At 40.1% G+C, this 19,597-nt stretch overlaps 1 protein-coding gene across 2 annotated transcripts in view; it reads left to right on the top strand.

Annotated features, from left to right (window-relative positions):
• Positions 1–19,597, top strand: part of cabin1 (calcineurin binding protein 1) — a 46,966-nt gene that overhangs the window by 2,284 nt on the left and 25,085 nt on the right. Inside the window, exons 7-30 of one of the 2 annotated variants that reach the window (XM_015003725.2) lie at positions 827–956; positions 1,047–1,196; positions 1,365–1,669; positions 2,828–3,005; positions 3,088–3,215; positions 3,307–3,524; positions 4,175–4,247; positions 5,325–5,512; positions 5,604–5,741; positions 5,891–6,079; positions 6,988–7,230; positions 7,362–7,515; positions 7,595–7,710; positions 8,276–8,437; positions 10,465–10,671; positions 10,744–10,889; positions 11,058–11,319; positions 12,017–12,187; positions 12,317–12,406; positions 12,564–12,724; positions 12,818–13,029; positions 16,131–16,196; positions 16,769–16,948; positions 17,813–18,207. In XM_015003725.2, coding sequence (XP_014859211.2) covers positions 827–956; positions 1,047–1,196; positions 1,365–1,669; positions 2,828–3,005; positions 3,088–3,215; positions 3,307–3,524; positions 4,175–4,247; positions 5,325–5,512; positions 5,604–5,741; positions 5,891–6,079; positions 6,988–7,230; positions 7,362–7,515; positions 7,595–7,710; positions 8,276–8,437; positions 10,465–10,671; positions 10,744–10,889; positions 11,058–11,319; positions 12,017–12,187; positions 12,317–12,406; positions 12,564–12,724; positions 12,818–13,029; positions 16,131–16,196; positions 16,769–16,948; positions 17,813–18,207 — 4,262 coding nt within the window. The remainder of the gene's footprint in view (positions 1–826; positions 957–1,046; positions 1,197–1,364; positions 1,670–2,827; positions 3,006–3,087; positions 3,216–3,306; positions 3,525–4,174; positions 4,248–5,324; positions 5,513–5,603; positions 5,742–5,890; positions 6,080–6,987; positions 7,231–7,361; positions 7,516–7,594; positions 7,711–8,275; positions 8,438–10,464; positions 10,672–10,743; positions 10,890–11,057; positions 11,320–12,016; positions 12,188–12,316; positions 12,407–12,563; positions 12,725–12,817; positions 13,030–16,130; positions 16,197–16,768; positions 16,949–17,812; positions 18,208–19,597) is intronic. The other variant, XM_015003726.2, reaches the window with a different exon arrangement.

Genomic DNA, 19,597 nt, shown 5'->3' with positions numbered 1-19,597 from the left:
GAAAACCACCTCATCCTAGCACAAAAACCTTTTGTCAAAATATATGAATTTTTTTCAAAGTTGTTTCCATTAAGCAAATTTGTTTTCATAATTCCAATTTTCTTAAATATACGTATGGTCAATGGAAACACAACTAGTTTAGATCCATTAACTTGATATTAATGGGTCTAAAAAGGCCTGTAAAATGAAATTCTGTCTCAAATTTTGGGTAACCTGTTAAAAGCTACTGTTATGTTCATCTACTGAAACCAACACAGATTTCTACTTTGTGTCTAAAGACGCCTGTCTGTCTCTTGAGCCGCTCCTGCTGCTGATCTTTCAAAGCTGAGTGCTTTGCTTTAGTGCTAGGCTAACGTTAGGCATTTGCTCTTTGTTTTTGTTCTAACTCTTTATAAATCTCAACGCTGATTTATGAGGCTGGGAAATTGTTGTTTTCCAGCCTCATAAATGTTCTGCTTTTCGAACATTATAAAATTTAACGGCTTTGCTCCATCTACTCTGTTATGTCTCTGACAATCTCAGCTGGTGACCTGAACACATGTTCTCTCTTTTACGCTGAATGTCAGTGTGAAGGGTTAAAAACACTTTAATTCGGAGAGAATAGCCCAGATTTGATTATCTTTAATCCAGTTTGGCTCGCCATGCAAGTAGGAAAGGAGTCTGTTTCTTCGCTATTGGAGGTACAAATCATGTTCTTAGTTTTGTCGAGGACTCCAGATACCGTTTTTAATAAATTTATGTGATCTGCCTACAGGGAACAAAGCGAGGCATTTTTCCCTTCGTAGTGTGAAATATTAAATATGCCAAGAAATTTGCATTTTTGCAGATTGTTTATACTTCATTGCCAAAGCCCTGGAGAAGGACCATTGCTACACTAAAGGCCTTGTGCTGAAGGAGAAAATCTTTAAGGAGCAGCCCTGCTTGAGGAGGGATACGATGCAGATGTTTACAAAATGGTAAAAATCTTTTATATATGCTACATACCGTTAGTCTAAATCTGCACAGCATCGAAAGTTTTCATGCATTTTGCTGTTGAATTATTGCAGCCATATGTCCATTCACTATGTGGAAGTGGAAGAGGAAGAGCGCAGATCCATCGTTGAAGAGGCTCTGGAGATAAGGAGGCGCAGACAGACCCTCTCTCACCGTGAACCGAAACCAGACCTTGTCCTGGTTCAGCCACTGCACTGCCTCTCGTTAGTTCCTGTTTTGAAATTCTCGAATTAGAAAAAGTAGTCCCAGTAGAATTAAGAATTTAAACTAGCGATCACCTTAGATTAAACCATGAGCAGACATATTTGTTTCTCCAATGAGTATTTTTTTTTTTTATGTTTAAATTTGAAGTCTCTTCTGTTTAACCTCAGATGGAAGCAGGTCGGCGAAAGCTTTCTCGCGATGTACAAACATCAGACGACCTGTGAACCTCCACGACCAAGTTTGGGTTGCAGAATCGACCTGTCGGCGTACCGCGACCCCAACTTTCCCCCGAACCTTCCCCAGCCGAGTAGTCCTGTGAGCACGGGCTTGGCCACGGTGCTCAGCAGCCCCAGCTCGTCCCTGCCGCCGGTCACCTTCAGTGAGCCCGCCGTCCTACCCCAGCCGGGTTCTCAGCCTCAAATCGCCCTCGGTCAGACGACTGTGGAGATCACAACTACAGCTCCCCCTGCTGGTTAGCATTGCTGGTTTACATAATCTCTTTTGGGGAAAAAAAACAATGCTGATTTACACCAACATTCTGTAATTCTTCATTTTCACACTTCTTGATCCTTTTGTATTCATATTTTGTCTTGCTACAATTACAAACTGCTGCGTCTTTGTTGGAGTTTGTAGGTAGGCCAACACAAGGTAGTTCATTACAAGTGGAAGGAAAATTATGTATGATTTAAAATTAATTTCTGAGACGTATACAGTGCTGTTGGATTAGTACGCTGTTGATGCACGTTTTGCTGCAATTACAGCAGCATGTCTGCAGGGGGCATGTCGGTGCCAACTTTACACATTTGGGACATTTTTTCCCCATTCAGGATTTTTGAGAATATCTCCAGGTCAGTCAGATTTAATGACCGAACATACATTTATGAATAGGGTTGCAACTAATAATTATTTTAGCAATTGATTATTCTGTCAATTATTCTGACATTTGATGGATCATTCAATTAGTCAGATTAAAAAGTTGGCACATCCTACAAATTTTTAATTAGATCTCTTAAGGTTTTTTTTATTCAATATTAGATATAAATTAAAAGATGCAAATAACAATGTTATTCCTTTTTTTTAAATAACAATCATTTAAATGTACTATTCCTTTCGTGAATTTGAATTAAATAAAGCTAAAACTTGAAGTGTTTTGGGTGTTTTTGTCTTAAATTCAAAATATATATTTATTTTGTACAGTTTTGGTTTTTTTCACAGCTCTGACAGTGGTGTTGTTTCAGCAAATAACCTTGTTTTTTAGCCTGTATACGCTTTTTTTTTTTTTTTTTGCGATTATTCGATGACCAATTTACTTGACAATTATTTCAATTATTGATTAATCACGATTAAGCCGATTAATCGTTTCAATCCTAATTTAGAATATACCTAAATACAAATGCCGGTCACACTTCTCATTCAGATGTTTCCTTGTAAAAATTATTTGACATTCGTGCATCCTTTTTATTTACTTCACTAATTTGTGCTACTTTGTGTTGGTTGATCACACAAAATCCCAACGAAATGCTTTCAAAATTGTTTGTAATTTGCCAAAATCTGGGAATGTTGAAGTACTATGAAGACTTTAGCAAGTCAGTGTGTGCTGCTGTTTTATAATATTCTGTTATGTGTACAGCTGCAGGTATGGACATTTCCCTGGCAGATAAAGTGAAGAAAGCTCCAAAGAGAAAACGTGTGGTGGAGGACAGCGGCGAGACAGCCAAGCGTCGCTCGGCACGTGTTCGAAACACAAAATGCAAGAAGGAGGAGAAGATTGATTTCCAGGAGCTGCTTTTTAAATACTTACCTTCCAGGTAGGCTGAGCTAAAACGTCAAACCCTAAATATAAAAAAAAAAAAAAATTATTTTGTTACATTATTTTCTTGTCTGTTTCAGGCTAAAGAAGTTTGATCCCGACAACGACGACGAGAGCCTGGGGAATCTTGAGACGCAGTGCGACGGGAAGGACGACGTTCAGCCTGTTCACTGCTTACCAGCCGACTCCGTTGAACTCATGGAGTCCGGTACGTTGTCCATGTACACCTTTAAAGTGGAGGCAGGCTCTGCATCGAAACACGATGATAAGTGAAACAGCTTTTCGTTTCTCTTTGTCAGAGCAACAAGATGTTCACAACTTCTTGCTCAATAATTTGAGCAACGGCGGCATCCTGGATCTGATGATGCGCTACCTGAAGGCGGTTGGTCAGAAGTTCATGGAGGAGTGGCCGCGGGGGCTGACCGCTGTGGTGCTGGAGGTTTATCAGACCTGGAGGAAACACAGCATGGGCCTCCCCAACCCTCTTCTCAGGGACTGCAGCAACCAGCACATCCAGGTAAATGAAATAAGTAAACATAGCAACCAAAGCAAACAAAGACTTGTTAAATTCCTATCTCGGCCAAAACTATCAAGATGGCTCAAACTTCAGGTATCAGTTACTGAGAGCTTTTCCATGCAGTCTTGCAACAAGATGGTTAATGTTTAGCAAAATTAGCGATTTAAGGAATATCATATAAGGAATATGTAAAGCAAAATTACAATTCTGATTACTTCTGTCAAAACAGCCCTCAGTAAATAATCTGATATGGAGATTTTGAACTGATTTTTATATAGTTGTTAAATGAGTCAAGTACATCTAGTACATGTTATTTAAGTCAGGAGCTCTGCTGGGAAGTGAACTGGTGTCCCAAATTCAATAATTTCCAGATCTACTGACTCAAACTTAAAATGTTTTTTCTTTTAGCAGTCAATGAATGCATCGTACGTAGGCAATATCAGGTTGTGCTGATGATACTCTTCAGTGTGGATGTTGTTACAGTGGGAAGACAACTTAGAATAGCTATTTTCAGTGTCAGAGCAATAACTGCTCAGAGCTAAAGGAAACCATTTTCTATGGAGCAGTTTGGATGATAATTCAGTGGTCTGGTTACTCTTTCACACCTTTGTTCTTTCAATACTTTAGATATTATTTTTTGTTCTGTACAGGAAATGCTGACAATGAGCTTGGCCTGTATGGAGTTGCAGCTGGAGCAATGGTTGCACAACAAAGGGAAGATTGGTAAGTTAGTGATTTCACTCACTTGGTGTCAGGTTGTTTTTTGCTTTATTTATTGATAAAACTTGATTAAAAAAAAACAAAACAAGTTGACAAATTAAGTTTAACTTGCTGAGGAGCGGGTCTGAAATTAAAATAATGTTCCTAAAGTCTCAAATGTAGCTTACTGAAGTGTGCAGAAACCCTGTAATTGATGTTCTTTTGGATTGTTGCTGAATCAAAATATGTTTTCGTATATTTGGTATTAGGGGTGTAACAATAAACACATGTATCAGAACTTTTCAGAAGAGACCTTTCAGATTGACCTCCATGTGTACCAAATGAATAAAGCGTTGTTTTAAGGCTGAACACAAACTGCTGAAGTGCACAGAGTTACGGTTTGTGGTGCAACTTGTAAAACGCAACAACAAAACGGTGTCAATATGGAAGGAAATGAGGCCTAAACCAAAGGTTTGTCAGCGTTATTCAACAAATAACTTAATTATTCACCAGAAGGAACTTCAACCCCAAATGTAAGTGACACTGGTGGTGGAGGAACGCTTAGCTAAGGTTTAAATCCTGCCGTCTAGCAGCATTCAACCAGCTTTAAGTGCTGCGCAGCAGCAGACATGTTGGCTGGATTTTCTGACAGCCAAACCTTTATGGTGCATTTAGGAACTTCTGTCCACTGGATTGTCTATATATTGAAACAACTCCAAAGTGATGGGAACATGTTTTATTCTGTAATATCATCACAATCTTATTTAGAAATTCCTAAGCAACAACCTTCATAATTTCCAAGTGGTTTTATTGTTATATAATTTATCCAGGCCTTGGATTTACCTGATTACCCTTTAATTGAAAACAGTCAAACGAAATCGCCAGTCAGTTCTTCGCTAGCCACCCTCTTTAAATTTCTAAAACATCATAGGCTCAGACTATTTTAAAGCAGAGGAGTAACATTTGTTTCTCATGATCAAAGTGTAACAAAAACCTTCTGAACTGTTCCTTTAAAACATACTGAAACAGGTGAACCTTTAGCCCCCCACACTACCTGTTCGTTATGGTTGGTTTTCAGTCACGTTGTTCTGTCTTGGCCAGTTATCCCAAGAAGAAATTGCGGCGGTCCCAGCAGCGAGACAGCTGACTCCGAGTTTCCCGGGCAACACTTCCAGGGTGACTTGTTAATCCTGGCCCTCGGCTCGTCCCAAAGAGATCTGTTTGGGAGCAGCTGGTTGGACGTCATGGTGCGGGTCTACTGGCTGAAAGCACGATTCTTGGCCCTGCAGGTAAAAATCCAAGGTTCCTGTTTTTGTCTTTTTCACACAGTCTAGCCAGAACTGATGTGCAATGCTGAGTTTCTTTTCGTCTTCTTGACAGGGAGATATGGATTTGGTCCTCGAGAGCTATGATGTTTGCATAGGGCTGTTGCAGAGCAAACCAAAAACTGCTGATGGGAAACATTACACAATCAACCTGCCAAACCTACGTGTAGATGCAGCCATATCCGTGGAGGAGGTTGGTAAACGCTGAAAACAAATGGTTTCAAATTGTCAATATTCCATTTCTCAAAGTCTTAATGGATTCAGTAGATACAATGTTGCAAAGTTCATGTGAGGACTTCCTGCTCTGAATGATTTTTTTTTTTTCCCTGATCCCATGTACAGATCGACAAGAGGCTGAAGTCGCTGGAGCGATGTCAGTCTTTAGAGGAGATCCAGCGTCTCTTTGAGTCGGCAGACTTTGAGTCTGTTGTGCGCCTGCTGCAGCCAACTCTTAATTATGAGAACAGGAGCAAATCTCTGGAGTTTGTCAGCTCGGCGCCAGAGCGTCCCGCCCAGCTGATGCTACTGCAGGTTGGAAGTGCTACAAAGCTCTTCACTCATCACAGGAACTGTGGGTTTAGTTACCACATAACAACATGGCAGCAGATTATTTATTAGTGGATCTCAGATGTATGGAGAAATATATATATTATAGACTTCATTCTATGAGTGCACAGATAAATTGGTCCTACTTTCCTTAATTTTTTGGAGGTTGATCGATACTTGAATGAGAAACCAATCTTTTCCACTTATCTACATCCGCTGAATGTCAGCCAGTCTCCCTTCTGTCTGTTGTGATAGAGGGCTGACTGACAGACCTGCCCACATGTCTACACACAACAGTCACTGCTCTGTTGCCAACTTGGTAACTGTTGTTATATTTACCTCCTTTTCATACAAAAAACTCAGCAGTTCAGGCTTTTTAAAGATTGTGATAGGCCAGAAAACTGCACTCAGTTCATTCCTACTATATCCTTTTCCCCCTTTGTCTGTATCAGTCAGTCTGTCCATCCATCCATTTAATGCAGTTTATTCATCCATCTATCAATCTATCCATCCTGCAGTCAATTTATCCTCCCTTCCCTTCTATCCTCCCTATGATTCTAGCTGGCTCCATATTGAATCCTTCAAAGTTATAAGAAAGACCACCATAAATTAACTGTGAAGTTTTACATTTAACTTTGACTATTTTTAGTTAAATCTATAAGATTAGCTCTAGAAATATCTAATCTCTAGAAATATGGATAAACAGCAAAAAATGCACCTGAACCCAGCCTGTAGCTGTTACTTTGCTGTCCTTACAATTGACATAGTTGGGAAAGCAAAATCCAACACATCTGTCTAGATTAACTTTTGAGGTATTGGAAAAGCCGATCTTTCATATCTTACTGTGCTTCAGTTTTGGTAAACTCTTTGACTTTTTGCCGCTCCTCCACCAGAACTCCCTGCTGAAGCTGCAGGACTACCGGCAGTTCTTGGAGTGCAGCGAGCTGGCTTTGAACGAAGCCCTGCAGCAGCTCAACTCTGCTCCGGGCGGTTCTGCTCCGAGCAAGGAGGAGTGGGTCAGCACCATCAGGAAGCTGCTGGATGGCGTCGAGATCTGCTTCACAAAAGAACCGGAGCTTCTGAGCAAAATCCCTCACTTCTCTAGCATGGCCCGACTGGCAAACAATCTGATTCAGGTTCGAACAACGTGAAATTAATAATGCATTAAAATCGCGTAACCTCAATAGTTACGTTTTTATTGCTTTATTCTGATCTGTTGCATGTTTTTCTTTTCTTTTTTTTTTCTTTTTTCTTTGTCTTTCTCCAGCTGATTGATCTTAGCATGAGTACTTCAGATGATCCAAAGGAGCCTTATTTCTTCTCGGTTCTGCCTTGGATTATCTTGTATCGGATTATCAAACACGAGGAGGCTGCTTTTGACTGTATGCTTCGGCAGCATATATCTTTAGATGACGACGAAGGTGTGTTAAAGTCATTGATTTCACTCACTGTCTTTGTTTTTTTTCTTGTATTATTAACGCTGCGACGTCTGATTTTCAGATGAACCAGAAACTCCTCTGCTTCCCTCGTCTCTGATGCTTTTGAGTACAGCTCACGAGTATCTGGGTCGTCGGTCCTTATGCTGCAGCTCAGACGGAGCCCTCCTGAAGTTCTTTGTAAGACTCTACAAGGCCCTTAGTTGGGAAGCATTCGCAGAGAATTGAGAAAGTATTGATACTGTGTTATCAATCTACAATGACAAATTAGCTTGTGTTTTAAAAGTTCTTTAATTACATTTGAAACTTGGAGAAACCTTGTTTTTTTTAGTTCTTTCTTGTTTGCAAAGTAGTTCAAGCTCATCCAGATTGGAGCTTCAGTTTTTCAGTCTTTACGCAGATTAATTGGATTTTGTTTTATAGCCTAACTGTGCATTGAATTTCAGGATTTAACTTAGAGGTGTTCCAGCAAAGGGAACTGAAAAAAAAAAAAAATCTAAAAACTGGGACATTTATTTGTGAACATTTTAAAAACGATGTTTGTTCCTCCCACTTCATATTGTGAGCTGTTTCATGTTTATGTTAGTCCGTCACATGGAATCCCATTAAGATTCAAGGAAGTTTGTGGTTTGCGACAAAATCAGGAGTTCAAGAGATTGAAATACTTTCTCGAAAGTTTAATTTAAGAATGTTCTAAACATTTTTAATGGTTGTTGGGTTTTATTTTGCAACTTATTTGTTGCAGATTAGGGTACTGGAGAAAGAATTTGCTGCTTCCAGCAACAATGACTCCCATCCCTATAAGGAAGAGCTGGAAATGGCCTTGGAGCAATGCTTTTTCTGCTTATACGCATATCCCAGTAAGAAGAGCAAGGCGCGCTACCTTGAGGACCACTCATCTCCACAGGTCAGGCCTGTAATTTCTACCTATTATAATTGTCTTTGCAGAATCAGAAATAAACTTGTGTCTCATTTCAATATTTATGTTTAAGTTTGCGCATCACAGTTCCACAAACTAAAAGGCAGCAGCAACAAATGTGGCTGAGCCGTTCGGAAGATAATGGGCAAATGGTGATGAAGAGGCGGTGCAATAGTGAAGAGGTGGCTCAAGGCTTTTGACTAATTGCTATTTCTCAGTTGTATTGCCAAACTTATGTAAGCGCAGGCCATGAAAAGGAACAGACTGCCGATGACGCAAACGAGCGCCCTCAATGAACCTCTCGATGCTGAAACGGTCAGATATATCCATTAACATTGTTTGCTGCTGCGCCACACAAAACAGGTGTCAGTGAAGTAAATTGAGGCCTTGAAGCGGCATTGTTAGAGGACTGTTTTTCTCTGCTAAATGAGACATGACAAAATATCTGCAAAATTCTGTTGTTTTTTGTCACTTGATGAGCAGGCAGTTTGGGCTTCATTGTGCTTAGTAGTTTATTTGCAATGAATTTATCTTATTTTTAATCTATAACTCCTATAAGAACTAAAGAAATGATGACACCAACAGGCTTTTGTATTTGTGTATAGCCCCTAAGTTTATCACAGCTGCAAAAAATCTGTTGAATTAAATTCAAGGTTTGGAATAGCAAGAGGAAACAAAACATAGCATGGAATGAGGGGTCCACCAATAAATGGGCCCCAATTTTCTTAAAGCTGCAGTAGGTACCTTTTATTTAAAAAAAACAACAAGAAAATGTTCTTTATATATTTGTTAAAACTGTCATGATATCATAACATAATAAAATTAAGTTGCTCTGCCTTCTCCCGGTGATATTACATCCATCTGCAAAAATGCACCTCTCGGTCAAAAACAACCAATCACAGCCTGGAGGAGGGTCTCACTGCTGTCAGTCAACTCATGTATGCGCTGCTCAATGTGTTAAAGGCAGAGAAATTATGTATCATTGGGAAAACAGTTTGTCCGATCACAAGTGTGATTTACAGCGCTAAGACCCTCCTCCTGGCTCTGATTGGCTGTTTCTGGCCAGGAGCGATGCATTTCTGCAGATGGCAGTAGGAAAACAGGGAGAAGATAGAGCACTATAGTTTTTACAGATTATCTGTGTCATATTTCACTGTGAAGACATGGTGACCTTTTTAACGGATATATAAAAAATTATATGTTTTATAAAAAAATTACATACTGCCGCTTTGATTTTGGGAGATCTGCGATTGGCAGGTCTGATCTGATCTTATCTACCTTTACAAATGTCTAAAAATCATCCACTTACCCCTTTTGCGCCGTCATGGGAGAGGGCTGAATGACAGACCTGCCCACCAGGTTTATGTCTGCACATGCTCAGTCAACAATAGGCACCAACTTCAACTCAGCAATTTTGCTGCTATGTTTAGCAACTTTTCGGACAAAAGAAATCATCCAAAATCGGATTGGCAGGTCAGACTTTTTAGAGATTGGTCAGAAAACTGCAATCAGAGCACTGCTTCATGAAATAATATAGATATTGCTAAACTTTATTCCCTGTTCCGTTGCTAACATCTGTCCATATGTTTTTATCTCTGTCCATTCACCTATTTATGTGTTGCATGCATTTGTCCACCTTTTTATCTAACTAATTTTTGTATTTAAATCCCGACCATCAGATAGAAGACACCAGATCTACAGTATATTGTGTACTTTTAAAAATAATTGCATATCTAATAAACAGTATAAAATGAACAGACAGAAAACAGATGTGTAAAAGTATGAATTTATGACAGAATCAAACTGGAAGGACCCAGGTATTCACTTTGTTTTTAAATGGTGAGTTTTGCAATTCTTGCTTCCAGCCACAAGTGGGAGTCGGTGCATTTAGTTTGCAAGCCCTCTGAGTCTAACTATGTACATACCACAGTTGCAGAGAAGATTTGCCCACTGATCTGTTGCTAATCTCTTGACCCTGGAGCCAGTTTTGTGTTTGTTTTTGTTTTTTTTCACAGGTTGAGCTTCAGTGGAGCGACACTCTCTTCATGTTCCAGTATTTCAAACCAAAGTCGCTGCCTGAGTTCGACAGCTATAAGACCAGCACGGTTTCTGCAGAGCTGGCCAATCTGTTGAGGAGATTTGCAAGCATAGCTCCCCCAAGCGAGACCCCCACCTTCACCATGGATGAAGTGGCAGCCTACATCGAGGACATGACAGAAAAGGTCAGTTTGGCTGGGTTGCACCAAACGTAAGGGGAAGTTACAAGTCATTTAAGTCTTCATTTGCTCTTTCAGGTCCCATCCCTTCCAGCAGGCAGCCCTCCTGCTCCCCCAATCATCAATGAGATCTACTACCTGTTGGCTGACTATCACTTCAAGAACAAAGAGCAGTCCAAAGCGATCAAGTTTTATATGCATGACATTTGCGTTTGTCCAAACAGGTACAGCATTTCTTCACATCTTCATTAATTAGCTCCATCTTCAAAATATCTTTCTCTGCTGCTCAGTCTCATAATAATCTTCTCAGTTACATGTAACACTTTCAGAGAAATAGTTTTTAGAAGTGGCTTTAACAACAAAACCGTTGTTTTGTTGTTAAAACCTTGCAGATTTGATTCCTGGGCCGGCATGGCTTTAGCCCGAGCCAGCCGGATCCAAGAGAAGCTCAATTCAAACGAGCTGAAAAGCGACGTTCCCATATGGAAGCACTCCCAGGCGGTGCTGAACTGCTTCAAGCGGGCCCTGGAGATAGACAGCTCCAACCTGTCCCTGTGGATCGAGTACGGCACCATCTCCTACGCGCTGCACTCTTTCGCTTCTCGGCAGCTCAAACAGTGGCGAAATGAGCTCCCTCCAGACGTCGTTAAACAGGTGAGGCCTAGATGGTTTATAGCGCAGTCCCTCTAGGATGTTGCCATGTTTCGATTCGCTCATCATTCGCAATTTTTTTGGTTGTTGAAATTTTTGCAACTTTTCTGCAAATTTGATCAACCAGCTTAAAGTTTTCTGCATTTCCTTCTTTTCTTTGCCAATCACTGCAACTCGGCTGAATTTTGACCAAAACTATTAACCTCCTAATTTCACTTCTTGTTTTATAACATCTCTTGAAAACTGAAATTGCAAGATAAAAGCAAACCCTAATATATCTTTTTTGTTGGAAAAAAATTTTTTGTAGGATTTGCTTCCACTGCGTAAACAGTTCAATGTTATTTTCACTTTAAATATGAAATTTCTTAAAATGCTGTTTTTTACTGGCAGCAATTTTAACTTTTTTGTAAGACCATGTTATAACAAATAACATTTAAAAAAATTCTCAACTCTAATCACAACTTTTTGAAAAATATTGTCACAAAAATAGTAATTTTAGCCTGCAAAAATTACAAAAAGGCAACATCCTGGAGGAACTGATCATTTTTCCCATGAGAGTTTGCTTCGTTGTCCGATGTTTGGTGTCTTCAGTTGCATTGTGCTACTTTTGTATTTTTTTCCCCCCCACAGTAGATCTTATTGATATGCCGCCTTGAGAGAAAACCCTAAGTGTTTGTTTATATGTTTGTTTTTATTTCAGATGGAGGAAAGAAAAGACTCCATGCTGGAGACTGCTTTTCAGTGTTTCCAGGGGGCCTCCCGCTGTGAGGGCGACAGCGATGAAGAGGAGTGGCTCATCCACTACATGCTGGGGAAGATAGCCGAGAAGCGCAGGAAGCCCCCCGATGAATTCCTGCAGCTTTACAAGAAGGTAAACCTGCTCATCACTCTTCTAGCGCTGACAAAACTGTAGAAATAAACGTTTTAAGCATCAGCTTTGTGATCAACTGGGAATCAAATCTGTATTCTATGTTTTGTCTTTTGTTTTCTGGGTTTACAGGCGGCTCAGTATCTACATGAAGAAGCTGCTCGGTACCCGAGGAAAATTCATTACCACAATCCTCCTGATCTGGCTATGGAGGCCCTGGAAGTAAGCGAAGTTCGGCTTGTTGCTCAGAATGTGTCCAGAGATGCTCCTTCTGTGCATTTTTATTATATTCAGTAACAGTTTCTGAAAGAGTTTGTGTTTGGAGCTATTAGCTGCATCTTCACAACATTAAATTTCTGTTTTCTTTCTTTTTTTCTAGTTGCATTTCCGCTTGAGTGCATCCATACTTAAATTGCTACAAGCTACCAAGTCAGAGCTGGATCATGAGTTTTTATTTAACTTACTGGTGGAAGCAGCGACCGGGCCATTTGCAAAGGGGGAAGAAAAGAGCATGCCAAGCTTGCCGAGGTCCAATGAAAAGTAAGCTTCGCTATTTATCCATAAAAACAACAGCTGATCTAACTGTGTGTGACTTTTTTGTTTGTTTTGTTTTTTTCCCCCATTTATCTTCAGAGAGAAACCTCCTACGATGATGGAAGAAGAATTTAACTGTTCCTCTGTTTGCATGGGGAACGTGCTCAGCTCCTCCCTCCCCTCTGCCGTCACCCCAGGTGTGACATCCCCTCCTTACGTGGCCACGCCATTTGACCACGATTACGCCAAACGCAAAACACTCCGAAGGCAGCAGTGGCAGCAGCAACGGCATGAGGAGCAGCAGGCTGATGGTACAGTCCCAGTCCTAGACAGTGCTTCTGGGGTTGGGCTCTTTTGCCGTTTCCGCACTGGGACAGAGAAAGGCTCCCACTGGGGAGCAGCGCTCAGATTGCTAATCACCATTCTCAATGGCTTTGTTTTCAGTCACTATGGTCCCCATGCACTGGGTGATTGGGATGTGGTGAAATGGGCAATATGGCTACTGATTATTTGGCTAATATGCTTTGCATGGGAACAAAAAAAAAAAACAACTGACATCTTGGTTGGTATGTGCTGAGAGCATTTGGGCTTATGTGTTTGCATATTTGTGAGCATGTGGGGACGTAACATCAGTCTCTTGTTGCTTCTTATTCTCTACACAATCACCTTGCCTCTCACTGAGAATTTAAATGTGTTTCTCTCAAAGCATCTTCAGCTTTTTGTGTCACATTTGCACATGTTTGGTGTTGTTTCGGCATCCATCGGCTGCTGTTGTTTGGCAACACACAAGAACAAGCTGCAGACTTGCTGTGACCCTGCTTATAGATCATGTTTAACTCATTTGCCTAAATATTACACTATTTATCAGGCTGAATATATAGCTGACTTTGAACACAATTTTAATCAGCCCTCTTTAGAAAAAAAAGAGAGATTCTTAAATAATCTCTTTTATTTAATTTTGTGTTCATTGTTGCAAAAACTACAGAACCATTCAATAAATTATATTATTGAAAAGTTCATTTATTTCAGGAACTTTATCAGTAAGTGAAACAGAATAATTACACACAGATGGATGTTTGAAAGCCTCATTTGTGTTATGATGATTTTCTGTTTACAGTTAATAAAAATATAACAGTTAATATGAGAATATTACATCAGACCATTAAAAAACATATTTAATACAAAAAAGCAGCCTTTATAAAAAGTATGCTTAAAGGCTGTCAACTTTCAAAAGGTATTTTTCATCTGAAAAATTAACCTCATTGGAACTTATACTCTAATTGTTTGATTGTGACTGTAAATCCCAATTTTTCCTGTTTTTATGAACTATAATGTAAAAGAAATATGAGAATATCTTTATAAATATTTTCTTTATGAGCCTTTTTACTATCACTTATAATTAATAGTAGCAAGGCTCTTAAGGAACAGAAGCAATGTCACAATGCATGTAAGAGATACCAGACATTTTATAAGTGTTTTTTTTTTTTATTAATCCAAACCTATTACAATTTCCACATTTGAAACGATGCTCAGAATCATACAGTAACAATTGGTTGTGTCTGTATTGCTAAAAAGCCTTATGTTTACATGTTTAAAAATTTAGATCCTTACCTCAACTCTGACCCTTCCAACATTTCAAATCCCAACATATTTCATCACAGACAGACAGGAGTTGAAAGCTGTTGTCTTGTTAGCCTTCCTGTTATTTGCTGAAAACCCCAAACTCTCTCTCTCCCTCTTTGGCTGCCCGGATCATTTCCAGGAATGTCACAACAGTAGAAAACATTGTTTCGTTTAAAATGGCTCCCTACATTTTTAACTTTACTTCAAGCACTAAAAATATCCGCCTTTGAGTGATTTTCACTCAGTAACAACATCCACACTAGAGATTGTTGCTGTGAAAGAAGCATGTAAAATTATATGTACTTGTTCATTAGGCGAAAATTGCTCCAAGCAAAAACAATACTACTAGTACTGCTCTCTTTTTTTATTTGCGTACATTTTGTATTTTTATTTGTGCTTGGAACTGTTGTAAAGTTCATTTGAGCTCAAGAAATGTATTTAAGAAGAAAAATTGTTGTTTTCAGAATAATAATAAGAAAAATGTAAGCATTTACTTTTAAATTAAATATACACAAAAGTTATTTTCAGGATATGAAACTGCACAAAATATTGAAACATTAAAGCTCACAGTCGAAAAAAAGCAGCAGCCATTCTCCATTTGATTAAAAAAAAAGTGCATCTGCTCACTCAACCCATTCATGTAAGTTCAACTTAAACGCTCAAATAATGGAGCCATATTGCCCACGTTGCCAGTTTTGTCACCCTTTCCAGATTCTTTCCTACCTACCTACCTACCTACCCACCTACCTACCTACCTGCCTGCTACCTCTTTGCCTGCTTGCTTTTACCACCTGCTTTGCCATTTATGTGCATGTAGTTCTAATGGGGTGATTGTTTTTAGCAGCCGGACGAGTTCAGTCCCCGAATCACAGTCCACCAAACTGTCTGGTGTCGTATAATCACATTTCATCGGGAGTGCGGTGTGTGGGTTAATTTACACAGAAAACGAAAATAGGAGATATTCCAGCATCTTACATGGCTCATGTTTGCTCTCTTACTAATTGGGTACGATTTCTAATTATGGCCAATTAGTGTGAAAATGTCAAGTTGGAAAGAACGTGGCTTCCATTTATTGGCTGGAATTAGAAAATACCTCTCCATGCACATTGCTGCGGGTAGGTGTCCAACCTTTGACTTGATTCCTGCTGAAAGTGCTCTGAGGTGAATGTGGAATCTGATTCAGACATGCTATTTTCAAGTCAGAACCAACAACAAAAATAAATTAAATTTGGGGGTTGTAGCCTCTGATTTATTTTTTTTCCTTTTAGAGATATTTATAAAGGAGCAACCTTTCAAAGTTTACCTACATGCATGCAGTGCCTTGTGGACATTTTCATAGTAGTGGTGGGCATTTATCGTATCATTTTATCAATTATCATGATAAATCTCTTATGATACAATTTTTTAATATATTGTCTCAATAAATTCCAATTAATGTTTAAAATCCCCCAAATTGACCATATTGTTGAGATTGTTAGTTTTACTATTTTCCCCATTGTTTGTTTGAGGAAAGTGACAATGAATATCAATATATTTGGAAATATATTTAAATACAGTTATTGTGTGCAGCTCTGCTACTATAATACATGCACTGTGTATTTTGTCTCATTTCAAACGAGGAAATGCTTGTCTGAATCAGGTTCTGCATGTTCAAGGGGATTTTTTAAATTTTTTTCCAATCATTTAAGGCTATTGCTGATTTTTCTTTTTTTCGAAGTCAATTTAGAGCTGCAAAAGTGCTTTCTCACCATTATTTTTTTTCAAACCAGCTTCCTCATATCTTCAACAGCCTCACCAGGGTTTGACCATGAATACTGCCTGCCCAGGTCTGCAATATGGCTGGCTTCCTTCAATGGTACTCTCCTTCCAAACACCAAAATAAAAGTCCTTTCTAGTAGCAAGCATTGAATACACAACTCTTCAGTTAACACAAACCTTTACAGTACCACAGTAACTTTGCTATTGACTCATGACTGTAAATCTTTTTTAAAAAATCCCCTGTGTGGTTTTTTTTTGAGTAGCAAAGGTCTCTTGTTTCCTAATTAACAGTTTCCTGTCAAAGATTTTTTGTTGAGGCTGCAGAACATGGTAATTAAGAGGAATGCTGGCATTTTGTTTTTGAACCTTTACAAAAACAAACCATCTCACTTAACAATGTCATTAGTTATGCACTAATAAAGATCTGTGACTCAGAAGTTATTTCAGTTGAATGATTATATAATTTTCTCTCCTCTTTGTAGAGCAGGTATTGTTTGGTATTTAGAGACAGCAGCTACCATGAAAACAGTGGTACACATGTCATTCATTAAATTTTAAACAGCATAATCATTTTGTTCACATTTTTTCATTTGTGAAGGCAATCCCACATTTTTTAGTCCAAGGCCATGCAGCCGGCAGAGTAACCCGTGTTTTTGTTTGTTCACTCAGAGCGGAGCCAGGACAGCGAGGTGGTGTTGCTTTCTGATTCCAACTCCACTCAGGATGCCTTCACAGATCCCGCCAGCTCCCAGGACACCAGTCACAGACCCGCCTCGGTCAAAGCCAGTCCGTCGTCGTCGGAGAGCACGACCCCCGTGAAGGACGGCCAGCCCGCCTCTGAGGACACAGGTAGTCAAGACTAATCTTAGAAACGTGATCAGATTTGAGAGTCTTGTTAAGGCTATCCATAACTTTAGCTCTTCTTACTTAATTTGTAAAATGATACCCTGAAATCACCAATCCTATATTCCTTCGCAAAGATTTGAAGTTCAGCCGCTGTCCTCCTTTGCGCTCAGAGCCGACTGCCAGACTCGTCCTGCACGTCACATCTGCAGTTGAAAACTGTTTAGCAAATTTAGCAACTTTTTAGACTAAAAAATGAGTGTCGGCCAAAATCAGAATTGGTCAGGCTTTTTAAAGATCGGTGATTAGCCAGTAATCTGCAGTCGGTGCACCCATACTTTGTATTTTTGGCCATAGGACACAATTTTTACACTTTTTAAACAGTTTACAGCTTAGGGTCACAAAGGGGCAGCAGGCAACTCTGGAACCAAAGAGCTGAGACTAAAAGTGTCCCGATACAACCTTTTCACTTCCAATACAATACCGATATTGCAGCTTAGAGTATTGGCCTATACCGATATTAACCCAATGCGATATTAGCAGGAATCATACATATTTTTATTGCTTATTTTGCAGTGTGGATTGTTAGAAAATGGTTGATCATGTTATCTTACTCACACAGAGAACAATAGTCAACAACAAGCAGCATGAGATCAACTTACCCATTTATTATTAACCAAAGGGTCTGTGTGTGGGATACAAGCGCTGCTGGATAGAAATGCTGTGACGTACTAAATTCTAGAGCTGAGTGCTTCCATTGGAGATTTTAGTTCCGGCCTGATATCCAATATAATCAATACTCCAATTTCCAATACAGATATCTGGATAAGTCAGATATCTGTATCGTATTTATTTTACTTCTGTCTTCAGTTTTACATAGAGACCAAACCGGCGCCCAGACAGAAGAGAAAGTTATTCAGGAGAAAATTGTCGGCATGGTGGTGGAAATCCCTGAGGGACCGGCCCCTAAGCTCCCTGCCGACCCCTGCCCTCTTCCTCTCATCACCGTGGTCACGCCGCCGAAGCCAGCGGCCCCCCAGCAGGGCGCCGGCCAGAACCCGGCCAGCGAAGGCAAGAAGAAGCCCGAGCCCCCCGCTGAGGCGATCGAAGTGCCCAAAGCTCTGCCGGCAGAACAAGCCGAGCAGAGACGGACGCTGGTGGAGATGTGTGTCCGTGTTCTGGTTCTCTGCCTCAGCCGCTTCCCTCAGCACTACAAGAGTCTCTACCGCCTGGCCTACTTCTACACCAACAGCAAGACTCATCAGGTCGGTTTTACTATTACACCTCTCTGCTGCATCTCTGACAGTATTAAGGGTAAATATTTGGGGGCAAACACGCTAAGATGTGTTGCGAATTTATCGTTGTACTGAGCAGGACCGGTCATTTTATTTATTTCTTTATTTATTTTATTGGACCTGTGAGCACTGCAGTGATGCACCGACTTTGTTGGCTGTAAGCCTCTGTGGGCAGAGGTGTGGGTGGTGGCGCAGTCCTCCATCAGCCAATTTGGCATAGGAAGGCTGCATTGAGCTTTACTGTGATAGCAGCCTTCTGTCAGCACCGTGTTCAGTGTATTACAGCTCCTGCTAGGCATGTCGCAATAAATCAATTAATCGAAATAAATTCAAACGAGGGCTCGATAATTTCAATTTGCGTGATTGTTTCTCTCGTGTGTCTCTCTCTCAAAGACAGGATGACGAAAGGTTTCAGTCTGGTGGTCTGGTCTCAACCTGCCCTCTCTCTTTTTGTGTTTATAGAGATTTCTGTAGCCATTTTATTTGCTATGTTGGTTGTTTTGTTTATTTGGATATTTAAAATGTCTTCCAGTTCCAACGTGAAAAGTTTGCTAGATATTACAGTTTATTGATCTTTTGAGAAGGTGTTCTTGCATTATTATGCCATGACATTACTTGAAAAGCATCATCGTTTATCACAATAACTTACCATCCAGCGAAATGTATCGTGACAGCCGTCGCTCCGGCTCATAGGAACAAGTTTGGCCATGTTTCACTGTCAGCTCATTTGACCTTTCTGCTTCTGTGGCCTCCGGTGTTGCTGTTCAATAATTACAATTATCCTCATTGTGTGCTGCAAAAGGAAGTTTGATAAATTTGTGTTTTCTAAGCTGAAAGGGAAAGGTTTGCCGTTTATGTAACTCGTTGTAACACTTCCTTTTGGTTCTTCTTTTTTACAGTCAGTGGAGTTTTCAGCAGTTTGGATGAAAGCGAATGTACCCTGGCAGGGACATGATGACAGTCACTTGATGTGTGGCTGTTTGCACAGGTTGCTTAGCCGCCCTCACAGCGCCGACACGTCCAGCGTTAAAAGCCTCTTTGCCACTTGCGCTCTCGGAAACTCTTCTGTTCGCTTTGACTGGCCGTTTTTAATCCTCATTCGGAAAAAAACACGGCAAGGGGCGTCTTTGGTTTTCTGTGCCGTAGCGTTCGGGGGGTTTGGGGGGGGCAGATAACACCAAGTGGCTTTGGGTCGCTATCTTTCCAACCACGTCTCTCGTATCCACACTGATTTGTGAGTCACTGTGCTGCGAAGAGGTCTGCGTTTTCCTGATTGCAAATGAGCAGTCCTCTCCTCTTCTCATTTAGATTTATTGGGTATTCATTTTTTGTGTTTGTGTCTCTTGGTGTGTGTCTGTGT

This window comes from Poecilia mexicana, unplaced genomic scaffold (genome assembly GCF_051168715.1).
Source record: "Poecilia mexicana isolate PSO_F unplaced genomic scaffold, ASM5116871v1 scaffold_9, whole genome shotgun sequence".
Lineage (NCBI taxonomy): Eukaryota > Metazoa > Chordata > Actinopteri > Cyprinodontiformes > Poeciliidae > Poecilia > Poecilia mexicana.
The sequence above is the reverse complement of the archived record's forward strand: the minus strand, read 5'-3'. Positions and strand labels throughout refer to the sequence as shown.